The 14,418-nt window shown below is 26.3% G+C and overlaps 1 protein-coding gene across 1 annotated transcript; it reads right to left on the reverse strand.

Annotated features, from left to right (window-relative positions):
- Positions 1–1,346: 1,346 nt before the first annotated feature.
- Positions 1,347–11,348, reverse strand: LOC145844820 (thrombospondin-1-like). Its single transcript, XM_082952243.1, has 11 exons — positions 11,271–11,348; positions 10,893–11,080; positions 10,349–10,526; positions 6,655–6,812; positions 6,199–6,394; positions 5,547–5,590; positions 4,993–5,106; positions 3,678–3,800; positions 2,801–2,923; positions 1,851–2,045; positions 1,347–1,493 (listed from the first exon to the last, which is right to left on the reverse strand). Exons 1-11 carry the CDS (start codon positions 11,330–11,332, stop codon positions 1,378–1,380), a joined length of 1,497 nt encoding a protein of 498 aa, XP_082808369.1. The 5' UTR covers positions 11,333–11,348; the 3' UTR covers positions 1,347–1,377.
- Positions 11,349–14,418: the final 3,070 nt, after the last annotated feature.

Raw genomic sequence — 14,418 nt, forward strand, 5'->3', positions numbered from 1 at the left:
TAAACAACAAACCTTTTTTATAATTTCTCTTATATTAAATCTTTCTAGATTATAGACACTTAAAACAAAAAATATAATTTTTTTTGCTGTAATAAAACAGGCTACTTTATTTCTAGTTTTAAAGTTTTTAACATACCTTTTAAATTAATACAGCTTGTTTTAGCAATCATCTTTTATGAAAAAAAGTGCAATGAAATCAACATTTCATTTTATATTTTTAAAGCGTGTGAATAAGTATGAGACTTTTTGTAAAAATAAAGATTATTAAATTGTCACTTTAAAGTATCGTAAACTAATATTATAAAAATGTATAATATGGTTTTATTATAAGGAGTTATATTTTTTGAAATGCTTATAAAAAAAACACTTAACTTGCAATCTCTCGCAGTTATTGGTGAAGGCGATATGCTTTATTATGTTGTATTACAAACACGTTAAGTTTAAGATGCTTCTTTGATTTAAGCTCTAGGATATTTATTAGTATTCTTTGATCATTTTTGTTAAACTGTAGTTTAAGTATAGTGTGATGTAGTTATCATGTATCCTTATTTGTTTTAATTCGTGTAAAGAAAATTTTAGTTATCATTCGTTTTGTATATTAATCTTTATGTTTCTATACTTTATTTACCCAATTGCCCATAAGAACCTTTGTATTGAGATAATGTCTTTAAAACACATAAAAAAGTCTTAGACTGTTATTTGAAAAATTGTTTGATATTTATAGAAACTTTTTCAAGAGTCAATAAAAAGAAAAAAAAAAAGAGATTGACTGATTTAACCTAGTTTAAAATATTTATACATTTATGAAATTATATCAAAAACATGTTAATAGGTTATAAATATATTTTAACTTTTATTAAAAATTCTGTTTTTTGAAGTTAGTATAAAGAAGTTTGTATTTTTAAGTAAACATAGCTTCTACTTAAATAATGAAATAGATAGTGTTGATTGATATCTTAATTAGTTTAAGTCTAAAGCTATGACTATAATAAGAAAATGCATGTAAATTTGTTTGACTAGTTTTGTGATTTATTTGAAAAATGGCCTTGAAAATGAATAGTTGTTTCAAACAAAATGAAAAACCTTGATAAATGCTGTGTAAATTTAAAAAAAGCTTTACTATATACTTGACAAAATATAAGATTTTACATACAGTTTTACAGTAAGATATTTATACATTTCTTTAAACTTCCAAAAATAAATTGTCTTTTTTTATAGTTTTTTAACTCATCAAACTAAGCAGTATTTAATGCTCTCAAATAGTTGCCTAATTAATTAGTCTTATGAAACCTAGCTCTTTGAAATAAAAATATTTACAATGAAGTTTTTATAATAAGGTAGAAAATTTTACACACGCATGAAAAAAATGCAACATTGTTAGCAGAGTTTACAGCTCTTTTGACAGAAATGATTCATGAAAACTCTGTGTGAACTCTGGTCACAGTAACCTCGCTTCTGCCACCGACTACATTGTCTGTTTTTATCCTTGCAGTCTGAAATGTTTTTGTGTCGCTAACTTATATTTATAAAGATAATACTGAAACATGCAAAAGTTTAAATATAGAAACTTGGTAGAAAAGTATTTATAAAAAGAGTTAAGCTAATTCGAAAGCTTACTATTGTTTATTGAACGACAAAAAAAAATGCTCAAAAGATTTGGTCCTAGGACCTAGTGCACGAAAAACCTTTCGATTTAATTATTGGGTCGCACACCACGGATATCTTTCAACGTCTTGTCAAATACTAAAAACATTCAGTTTAATAATTAAACATAAAATCAGATATCTTCCAACCAATTAGAAATTTTCGACTAATATAGAAATTTGTAGTAAATACTTTTATAAACTAACCTTTGACACATATCATACTTCCTTCATTAACGAAACCATTTTCTGTGCAAGTTGTAGTAGTTGCCCCAGTAGCTTTGTATCCATCTTCGCATTGAAGATTTGCTTGTTGTCCTATTGCAAAAAAATCAAATACATATTCTTCCTCATAAAATCCTTCACCTTTAATTTCGGGAAGCTCATCGAATGTGCACCCCTCTAAATTTTTTTTTATGTTATGAAGTCTTATAATATTTTATACTACTATAGAATACATTATAAACTTTAATAAGCTTTATATTTTTATACAATTTTATGTTTTTTAAATACATTTTAATACTTTTTTATCAGAATAACCATATTTCAATTTATATGTGCGACTGCTGACTTAATTAATGCTTATAAATTACTCTTGTTATATCATAATATATTAGTTTGAAATCTTTTTATTTTAATAGGTAAAGATGGTGTATATATTATTTATTGAACGATAAAAAAAGCGAACAAAATTTTTTGTCCGAATGCATGACAAAACCTTTCGGTTATCGAGTCGCACACCATGAATATCTTTTAACGTCTTGTCCGAGTAATTTTTAAATTTATTATAATAGATTTGTTTTAGATGCATCATATTAAACTGCAGATTTTATAATGTCCTCCTAGCCTAATCATAAACAATATTTACAGTAAAAATTGCTTATTTTATAGCTATATTTTTTAAGAAGTTAATAATATTACTTAAAACAAATTTAGTTATTTCCTCTTTTTTCCTTAGAAAAAAAAGTAATAACTTTTCAATGTGTTTATAAATTAATAAAAGCTTTTTGTTGAAAAAGCTTTTAATCTATATAAAAGTTTAAAAAGCTTTATAACATATCTTGTTATAGCGAAAAAAGTATTAATTTTTTACAGCTTAAAGCTCAATAATGTTTTTTCGTTTAGTAGTTATAAATGTAGTAATCAAAATAATTAACGAGTGCAATTAAATCCGTTTCCATGGAAACCAGGGAAACAAAGGCAGTCGTAACCACCATCGTTGTTCATGCATGCTGCTGATTGGTGGCAATCAGCTGTTTGTAACTCGCACTCGTCCTTATCTGAATATTGATTGTTTCAAAGTAAAGCTATAAAGTCGTTTGATTAACTAAAGTGCAAAGAGTTACTTAATTAGTTAGTGATTATAAAGCAAAAATGCAAATTTATTAAAAAAAAAAATTAATACGTGTTAAACGGTTTGATCTAACAGTTTAATTTACATAATTTAAAAGAATAGTTATTTTTTAACTAAGTTGGTGCAAATAAGGTGTTCTATTATCATAAAAGTACTAAGCTTATTTTTTAATCAAATTTGAAACAAAAAGCAATTCAACTTAATGCACTTCATATAATTGCATGACAATGGTCAACTAAATTTTAATTTATTAAAATTTTAAACTATAAAAAGCAAATAAATAAATTTATGTGTCCATATGATAATGTGCTTAAATTAGGATTTTCAAAAGTGGGCGACATCGCGCTATAGGACGATTTTGGTTATAATATGGCGAGCTAAAAAGTAGATGAGTAATTAAATAGTTTAAGGGAGATATTTAATAAATAGAGGCGACTTTTTTTCTATCAAGTAGGTAGTTATGATAATAATTTTTGGATAGCCTAGCTTAGATAGTTTAAAATGTTAATTATACAGCTCAGGTTAAAAATAAATGTACATTAAACTATAATGAATATTAGAGCTTTATGTTCTATGCTATACATCATTTATCTTAAATATTATTAATACTAAAAATATTCTTAAAATTCTCCAAACAATCAAAATTCAAAAAAAATATTCAACAATTTGAAAAAAAAAACCTTCACACAGAAATCCATCACCTTCGTAACCATCTTTACATTCGCAATCGAATGCACCATCTGAATTTATACATTTAGCGTTATCCGAACAATCATGTGACCCTTCTGTACACTCGTTTTCATCTGAATATTTAAACTTTCTAATTTAAATATAACAGATTATAAGAAAACATCGGCGAAAGTAATTAGAGTCAAAGTCTAGACTTTCATGGACCTTGAGACAAATTAACATAAAGTGTTGTTCATACAATATATCACTTGACTTATATCAGACCACAAACTTTCAATAGACAGAGACGATGTTTTCTCTGGTCGCATTACAAACGAGCGTACCAGCTGTATTGCCAATGTACAGTATAATAAACGTTTTTCGGTAATTAGAAAAAGCTGACGTCACTGATTACACCAGATGACGGTAGCCTCATCACGATTAAGTTTTAGTAGATCGACTAACTGTTAAGTATTAATAAAAACTAAACCTAAGTCTCTGTCTACTGAAAGCTTGTAGTTTAATGATCTCTAAGTGGTCTAATAAAAATTTTATGTGAGATTAATATAAATTTAAGAACAGTTTTTATTTCTCAAAGTTTTTGTTAGGCATAATAAATACTCTAACTCTATGTAATATTATTATTATTTTGTTTAACAAATAAACACAAAATCATGAAAGTTGTTTTATTTATCCGTATTATCAAATTCTTTTAGTAAAACTTGGTCATGTTTAACAATAAGACTGTAATTTTACGCATTGTAACTCTAGTATACAAAACTGATCAAGCCTACTTTTTAATTATTGGTAGGGTATAACTCTGTAATTACTTTTAAAAATCAAATTTAAAAACTAGTTATAGCGTTTAAAAGCATAATAAATAAAAAATCGAAGTGTTTAACTTGTATATGTTGTTGTAGAAATTATTGACAACTAACTACTCAACTTTTCAATGGATAACTTTACGTTTTTAAAACTTTAAACTTACTACCAATTATATAATGTTATATCTACAAAAAAAAAAGTTATCAGAAGTACCTAAACATAATTAGTTATAAACTAATGTAATTTTTAAAGTAAGATAAATACATTTATCATTTTTTAAGGACGATAAGTATATCTGCTATTTAAAGAAATAAAATACATTTACTATAGTTTTATGGTAAACTCTAAATTTGTTCTAAGAATTTTTACAAATACAATTAAAGTATCACAAAATTTATAAGTAGTTCTTTCACAATACTTGATTAAAGCTTTGGTTATACAAGTTATCAAGAAAAAATGTTCAGAATACTTTTAGTTTTATTAAACAATTAAGAAAAATACCTGCACAAATTTTTCCATCTCCACGAAAACCAGGTAGGCAGTGGCATGCACTATACAAACAAACTGCGTTGATGTCACAAACTTCTTGTGGATTATCTTCAGTACATAGTACTTCTGTATAAGACGAATATTTCTTTATCAAGCTTTGTAAATTATATCTTAGTATAGATAATTTATGATATAAACCAAACAATATTTTAAAAAGGAATATTTTTTGAAAGAAAAAGCTTAAAGTCAGAAACATATCTAAACTGTTGTTTGGTTTAAACAATAAATAAATATTGCTTTAATTTTCCTATGAAGTATAGAGTAAATTAAATCATATCTAAATAAAACAACACGTTACATACTTATATTGAAATATATAGACCAAAAGTATACAACATAAACTTTTTCCCAAAAAAATCATAGGTAAAACAAAATCTTACAATATCAAATAATGTAAAATAACTCGTCTAATAGGCTACTTTAATTTACAAACATTCATTTGATTCGTTCTTAGTTTTGATATAATAAATTTTTAAAAATATCGTAAAAACACTTCTAAAACATACCGTTTTCACAACATGTTCCATTCCAACCTTTTCCGCACATGCATCTGTATTTATTTAGGATATTTTAGCTGATTAGAAAATAAGGTGCTTTTCTTTTTTTTTAATTTAAAATAATCGGTTATTAGCAGTATTTTTTTTACAAAAAGTCAAAATGTAACTTTTCGATGTAAAAGTTTATTGATAATAATTATAACTATTAATTAAAGTATAAAACTTTACTTAAGTACTGCTGTTTTCTCTTGATAAATGATGTCATCTAACTTTCGAAAAGCAGTGATGTTTTTTATACCATCGTAAAAAAAGTAGTACACTGCACCACACAACCACCAACGACAGTCCATGTGACAATATGCGGTCTGGTTTCGTTATTCATAGGACTCATCAGGCAGACAAAGTCATTACGAACTGTTGTATGTAATTTTCAGCTGTAGATACAACATCGCGACTATGTTTATCTGATGAATCTTAATAAGGACGAAACCAAGTCGAAAATTGTCAAATGGTCTGTTATTGATGGTCGATTGGTGCATTCTAGTCTTATAAAGGAAATTAAAAGCTTTTAGAAATGTTTGATTTTTTTTATAAATAAAATAACAAACTAGTTTTACTTTAAAAAATGTGCAAAAGCCTCAAATAGTTGTAATTTTCTAACTCATTGTTAACGCTGTCTATAACTCCTTCATTCAAACAGATTAAATTGCAAACAATATTTTCATTCAACTTTTTTGGGCAGAAACCACCACACTCCGCCTTTTTTTTTACTTTTCTTTCACGAAAAGAAACTCCGCTGAGACCACACGTTTCAGTACATGGCGACCAAGAGCTCCAAGCCGTTATTTCGCAGTCAACTAGAGTTAGTTTACATATAATCTACTCTTTTGTCGCTTGAAAGATTGAAACATTTTTTTTCAATTCAATTTTTTCTAGATTTATTATGCAAGCAATGTTTCGCACAATGAGCTCAATAGTGCATAAACTAAAATTCTCAAAATATGTGTCAAAAAGTCACAATAAAACTTTTTTCTCTTATATTTTAAAGTGACGATTTTATTAACGTATATACTGTATTAAAAAAAAAAACAAAAAAAGAAATTAGTTCAAAACCTACCAGCGCAGCACTCGTCATTACAGAAGGAAGTTTCTTCATTACTTCCTTCACATTCTAAACCTCCACAACTTGCAGTTACCTCTTTCATTCTTGATCTCATCATTGTTCCATTGCCGCAGGAAACCGAACATGCACTAAAGTTTCCCCAAGAATCCCACCTATTTGGAAATTGCCTTTATACAAGTTAAATAGAGTTTTAAACCTTATGTTCATTTTTAATACTTTTTAGCTGATATTTTATTCTCTTTTTAAGCAATTAATTAGAAATAGCGAGATATTACATAACAAGACAGTACATCAAACTGCCTAAAAGTCTAATAAATACTGAAAATTGTGGTTTATAATAGTTTCTAAAAATGTTACTTCAGATGAAAAAGCAACATTTGAAGTTTAATAAGTATACAATATAAGCACTATATTATTAAGTAAAAACATTTTAGATGAAGTTTTTAGATTTTTTCTTCATCACCATTTAAAAACAGTTTTTTTTTTAATTCAAGAATTATGTGTAGTGGTAAACAATGAATGAAATATATAAACTTATATTAGTTCTAGCATCGCCAAAGTATATAAATAGATTTTTTCATAAAGCATTAAGATTTAGCAAACAACTTACAAACTTCACAGATCAAACAATTTTATTTTTTAGTTTTATGTTTTTGTAAAGTAAACGTGCATCGACTAAACATAAAAGTAAAGAATTTGATAAGTTTGAAATATTGATTAACCTTTTTACAAAGCTGATGTTTTTGACTTGAATTTTAGATTTTTTAATTATAAACCTTATCTATGAACCCTAAATGCAATCAGTGATAGGATAAAGTAAAAGAGGTCTATGTACAAATCAAGGCTCAGGTAATCTGGTGAAATTACTAAAAGAACATATAAATGTATTTGGAACGTTTGCTTTAAATAAAGACAACGATAAAACATTTATAGTTAATACCAAGTCTCATTTCAATCAATTAGTAAATAAAATAAACCGATAACAGCTGTGATAAATTTATAAAACTTTGTCAAAATTTTAGTAATTAGTTGTATTTACTAACAATCTTAATTAGTCAAAATACTCAAATTAAACAATAAAAGATAGTTATACAACAAGAAATTATTTGAAAAATCAAATTCTTTTTGATAATACGGGCTTATTAAAACAATTTCAATAAATATTAAAGTTTAGGTGTTTTTAAGTATTGCTTTTAATATAAGGAATTATACCTAACTTTTATCAAAAAATATTATCAACATTAAATGTATTGTATCACATGTAATGTCACTAAAAGCAAAAATTAAAGAAACCGTTCAACCTTTACACAAGACTTATAAACTACTAATCGGTAATGTTCTAAATATCATACAGCTGTTTCTCTTTCATAAAAGCACTGACGTGCATAACAAAAAAAACCTAATCGGAAGTAAAGAGTAAAATCTCAAGTATTTTGAAAATAAAATTACTTGTCAAAAAATCAAATGCACGTGACCGATAAATAAAAAAAAACAATATCAGAGAAAGGTAGACAGGCTCAACTATTTAAAACCTTTTTATAATATAATATTAGTAAAGCTACTTTACTAAACATAATTAAAAACCTCAAATTGTATAAAAGTAAAAAATCCAAATTCTCGATAAACTGGGCAAAGCGAAATCAAAAAAAAAGTTTACAATAGAAATATTAACTTATAAACTAATTAAATAAAAAAACTTATTTAATTAAAGAGTATACATTTTGGCAAAAGCGGACGAAGGCAGTGTATTAAACAATTCTTTTTCATACTAGTAACTGTTGTATACAAAACATTTTTGACAAGACTTTTTTGATATGTATCTTATATTTTTTTCTTAACACTTATGTTTGAGTCTCATCAAACCATTTTTAGTAGGAAAATCCTAATATTTTTTACTTAGCATTTAAAATCGCTTCAGTTTTTAACAGTTTTTGTTAGTTGACTCACAATGTAGTAATTTATTTGACTATTAAGTAATAATATAAAATACAAAGTTTTCTATCATAGTATCGTACACTCAAGGACGATACTTGTCCAGTGGGACAAGACCTGTCACGGAGTGCAGAGCATTGCGGGTCAATAAGCCGGGGCTCGACGCCTTGGTCTCGCAGTCGGTTACTAACTCGTCTTGTAAAGTTAAGCTCACTGTCATTACTATTACTAGCCATGATGGAAGTTATTTAGGGAGTAGGGGTTCTAAATCCACACTATTGAATTACACTGATGATATTATTTCAACAGGGTATAGGGTGCTAAGCCACACTATTGAACTGCTGGTATCAAATTTATATAACTTAGTTTGATAGAAAAATGTTAACAAGTGAGAGAGACTGCTTGCAAATTATTTACTAAAATCACAATGATTTACACATATGAATAATGGTAGAAAAAACTAAAACTTATTTAATTATAGCAACAACCAAATATAAATTAACTAACAGTTGGTTATTAGAATACTTTACTCAAAGAATTCAATTATTTTAAAACTCTTAGAATTAATCTTGACTGAGATAACTTTTAAGAGAAGCAAACTGTTTACAAATCTTATTAAATCTATAGCAAAAAACTTTTACCTAGTAATGTGAATGTAGCAACCACAATGTATAAACAAATCAAAGAATTTATTATAACACGAAATTTACTGCAAAAACAATACCAAAACAATATCAAATATACTCACTAAGTTTTATAGTCCACTTCTATGTAAAATTCTACCAAAAAAATCCAATCTAAAAAACTCCAAAAAGGAAAAACCGCACTATTCAGTAAGATTATCATTATATAACTTTTGTTTGTTTGGCGGCAAAACAATATAAAAAACCCCCTAATGTTTGCAATATTGAAAAGTTTATTTTATTTAGCCAGAGGCGTTACAATAGCATTGGTTAATATACTGTTTTAGATCTTTAAAGATTTATTATTGAACTTTTATGAAAATTCAAAATTAATTTTATAGTACAGGATAGGAAACATACTAATTAAAAAAAAAAAAAAATAATGTTGTCCTACAGAAGATCGCGACTTTTTCACTTAATCTTTTGAAGCCTTTTGTATAAAAACAAGACTAAGTAAAAAAATTGTATACAACTTAAAGTAATAATATATTTAGTTATATTAGTTCAAATTCCGAAATCTTCTCATAAGATAGATTTTTAGTGTTGTCTACTTTATTTTGTAACTTCACTAAAACTTGAACAAAACGGTCTTATTAAAATATTTTTTAAAGTTTTAAAGCAACTAGTACGATACTAGATATATTTTTTAACTTTAATATCACTTTAACACTGATTTAAATTTTCAATATTTTTGAAATTTGTTTATTAACTTAAAAAAAAATGATACTTTGCTATTCAATGCATATTGTTATGCAAAGAAAAAAATAAGGGGAAACTTAAATTAAAGTTAAAACTTTCGTAAAACATAAACTTCAGCTGTAACACTTTTTTTTCGATCTCCTAAGACGACCTTTAATGCCTCCTTTGTTTCCGTGGTTATAGATTGTTGAATAAATTATTTTTCTAAATAGAATTTAAGTTTCGTTGATGCAACGAGGAAAAGTTATGTTAAAGATTTAACTATATTATAATATAAGTGTTTCATTCATTCGATAAAGAAAAAACAAGATAAAAATAATAAATTTTAGTTCATTTAATTCAATGAAAAAAGCATTAACAAAAATTAAGCTAACTTGCAATCAACAGGACAACACTGATTACCACATGGTTGAGTTTCATGAGTGTCTCCCACGCAATCAGCACCTCCGTGTGCGGCTTCTTCTAGCTTGGATCTTGTTCGAACCCTCGTTCCACCTCCGCAAGACACTGTACATGATTCCCAAGTGTTCCATTGGTCCCACACACAGTTGACTATTAAAATTTGTTTAAATAGAGTTTGATGTTTGTGACGTAAATAAATTTAGTTCGAACTTTAATTCTTATTTATTAATAAATATAAGTTAATTTTAGGTTTCATTAAGTATGATTCATTTTTTAACTTATTCGCAAAAAAAAGTGTTTTAACAAAGATAAAAATGTTTAAGTTCCTTTGTAAAACTCCATTTATAATTTCGTCTTTTTTGTTTATTGTTAACTAAACGGTAAAGGTCATTAGTAACTTTTGCTTTAATAGTCATGAAATGCCCTACTAAACTATTTATATTTTTTTAAATTATTTTATATAGAGCTAAAAGCACTAGGTCTGCTAGTTATTTAAAACGGAAATAAGCAAAATACCAGGACATGCCCTAAGGTTGCAACTTCTTGGAGACGGGACAGAACAAGCACCGCAAGGTCCCTTTTGTCTAGTTATAGCTGCAGTTTGAGTTCCAGGGCCGCAAGACGTAGAGCATGATCCCCATTGCCAACTGCATGGGGTCGTGTCGCATGGTGGCGGGCTTCTGCGGCGTCTCCGTACACGGAAGCTTAAAAAAGTAGTAAAAGATTGTAAAAGAGAAGAAGCAAGAGCATATTTTTGTATGTTTTGTAAATTTTAGCAAAACATTTCTAAACCATCTTTTAAGTTTTATAATTATTTTTATTAGTTTTTATTAATAGAAGGCAAAGGCAATGTAGAAAATAGTATTAACTGTTAAATTAAAAACCAAAGCTTACCCTGCTGAAGCAAAATTAAAGATTAAAAACAATGCAAAAACTAAAAATATATATTTTCCCATTACTTTATTACTTATATATTCTAAAACAAATCTAAAAATAGAAAACTGTTGTTGTTGAATGCACTTAAAAAACTTCAATCTAATATCGTCTGCATTGAACTTTACAATAAACTTAGTGTTTTATACTTTTAAGTTAAAATTTCAAGGCAATTACTAAACTAGAAAAAAAAGGTAGTTTTATTCACGTTTAAGTTATTTATAAATTAAAGGTCGCCAATTGGACTTATAAAAAATAATTATAACGTTAAAACTTTATTTAAAGTTATAAAACTGCTAACGAAAGTTTTGTACATCGAAAATCTAAAAAGAACATCGTACAAGACCTTAAATAGTTAAAAAAGCAATTATAAATTCAATTTTTGAAGTTCAGCTTTTGATTATAAAATAAAAAACAAAAATTAAGATGTTTATTACTTCCGTATCGGTACAAAAATAAAGTAGTTTCTGTTTTCAACAAATTAATTAAGTAACAGTTAGTAGAAACTAAAACTTAAAAATAAATTTTTATTTTACTTTATTAATGCTAAGTAAAGTGCAGTAAATTCTGTTATTCTGATAAAAATAATAATAAAACACAGTTTATAAACAAAGAGAAAAAGTAAGATTCTTTTTAGATAGTCTCCTAAAACTTATGATAATATTTTGATAAGGAAAGCTTAAGAACTAAGCAAAAATTATTCCCTAAAACGGTCTAAAACAAATTAAAAATATTAACTTTAAAGACTTATAGTTAACAACTATACTTACAATTTCAATAAAGCGTTATGATTCCATCTATTAAAATAAAGTATTTCTAAAAGTAACTTAATGTGGTGTTTAATCCTAAAGACTCTGAAATGCAAAACTAAACGTAAATGCAAAAGAAAATTATATACAAACACTTTATTCAATACGATAAGTTATAAAAAGTAGTATTAGCCTAATATTCAAAATAAAAATTGTCTCTAATTTAATAAATATTTTTAGGCACAAGCTAAAGAAAATTTGAGTTTTAGTTTTTTAATAAAACTCTAAAACTTTCTACTCAAACTAGTTTAGTTCAATATCTGCCCTAAAAAAAGAAAAAGAAAACAAATAAATTGACGATTGTATGCAATTTCGTTTATTCTCATAAACTGATTGTCTAAGATAGGCATTGTAATGTATAGATTTTACCTTAATATGATGGCGATCTCGCCTGCTTGGTAATCCTTGCTCTAAATCTTTTAACAAGTAATCGATCCGATTGTAAAAAAGAACTTTTATGCAGGCTGTTTTATTATATTTGTTGTATATCCAAAATAGTCTAGTAGCATTTCTTAATTAAATATTATATAACTAAACGATGTTAAATACAAAAAATTATAATAATACAGTAAAAAATAAAAGTAACCTCAGTATAACTAAATAAAGTTCTTTTTTAGTAAAATACCTACCCTAACGAAATGGACTGGAGGTAATGCTTGAATATTAAAGTTTTCTAACCCTTGATCGTCGTAATTTCTAAAATAAGTCAAAATATTTTATCTTAGATACGCACTAGAAGGGTGCCAGAATGCTGATGTTGGTTCGCCATTTGAACACTGAAAAACCAATGAACATATTAACTACATACTTCAATAAATATTTAACAAGTAATGTGTTTTTATTCGTTTTGCTTCAAAATTTCATGCGCAAAAATTTTTGTCAGGAATTTCTAAATCAAATAAGCAAGTCTGCTGCACACCATGACCAATAGAAATAAAAAAACAGAACAATGAATAGATTTTTTTTGTTTTAAGTTAAAATGTCATGCTTTTTTGTGTCTAAGTTAGATGAAGGATGGCAACCAGCTTAACACAATTAAAAGTGTATATTTTTTAATTTTTTTAGTTAAAAAAAAATATTTTGTATAATATAGTTGAGAAAATTATTTTTTTTAATCAAAAATTTATGTCACTAGAACTTCTTACAAGTTTTTAAAAAGCATGTAAAGTATATCAACTTTTAATTAAAGATTTAATATCTAATAGCTTTAAATTGTGGCCAACAAGAAGTTTGAAATGTCACAATTAAAGACAGATAATTTGATAATGCTTTTGCTTTTTTTTTGATTACTCAGCATCGTTTTATTTACACTTTATCATTATTATTAAAATCGTTATTTCTCTCAAGAAAAAAAAATATTTCAAAACTTTGTATAAAGTCATATAATTGTACTTTTTTGTTGAATTTGTACTAAAATTAAAGACAAAATTTAATTTTTTTATAGATCAGTACTGGGAAAAGTTTACTTAGGTTTTTTTCTTATAAATACATAGGTAAAAAAAAAGGCATCTGCAATGTAAAATAATGTTTAAATGATATGTATTAAAAGGCAGCAAAACCCACAATGTATTTGTCTATTTTTACGGGTCAAATTTAGGCCTAAAACTTTTACCATTGAAAAAAATTTTCTGCGAAACAGCTGCAGCAAAAATGAAGAAAACAAAACTCATATATCGCTTGTATGACTTTACGAAAGCTTTCAAATTGTGATATTGTTGAACATTGTTTGTCCCCCAAGTTCCTTAAATCTATCAACCTTAAATTGTGTAACTAAAATATTGACTACAACTCAAAATTTTACAAATTGCGCTTTGTGTTTAGCAGGAATTAAATCATTCTAAAAAAACAAAAAAAAAAGTTTAACTTAAAGGGTTATGGTCAAATTACTTTTAAAACTATGCTTAAATCTTAAATTTAACTTATAACACACGTATTTAATTTAAGTGTGTTATAAGTGTTGTTTAGATTAAGTTAACTCTATCAACAAAAATTACAAAAAGTAAAGTTTAGTTTGTAAATGTTAAAAATAAGGTAAATATACATTCAATGTTCAAGAAAATAGCTATATGATGTTTATTCGTTGTTTTGTACATACCTAAAGTTTAACATATCAATTAACTGTTTTTTCTAAGTTGTAAAAGTATAATTTAGATTTCATACTTGCTTGTTTTATAATTACACTTAAAAGTTTTACTTCTTTTATTATTGTTTCTTCTAAATGATCTAGGTTTTGATACCTAGACCAATCGTTGGCTGGGCAACTTCTACACCAAACCCTTACCCTTGGTTGGTTTTTTTAT

This window comes from Thalia democratica, chromosome 1 (genome assembly GCF_965202585.1).
Source record: "Thalia democratica chromosome 1, ktThaDemo2.hap1.1, whole genome shotgun sequence".
In the NCBI taxonomy this organism is placed as follows: domain Eukaryota; kingdom Metazoa; phylum Chordata; class Thaliacea; order Salpida; family Salpidae; genus Thalia; species Thalia democratica.

What these genes read in the sequence shown, in the direction of transcription:
- LOC145844820 (XM_082952243.1), bottom strand. Translation starts at nt 11,332, where the DNA reads ATGGGAAAATATATATTTTTAGTTTTTGCATTGTTTTTAATCTTTAAT. An exon ending in TTTAATTTTGCTTCAGCAGG is followed by an intron (nt 11,081 to 11,270) that starts GTAAGCTTTGGT and finishes TACTTTTTTAAG; the next exon opens with CTTCCGTGTACGGAGACGCC. An exon ending in CAACCTTAGGGCATGTCCTG is followed by an intron (nt 10,527 to 10,892) that starts GTATTTTGCTTA and finishes AAATTTTAATAG; the next exon opens with TCAACTGTGTGTGGGACCAA.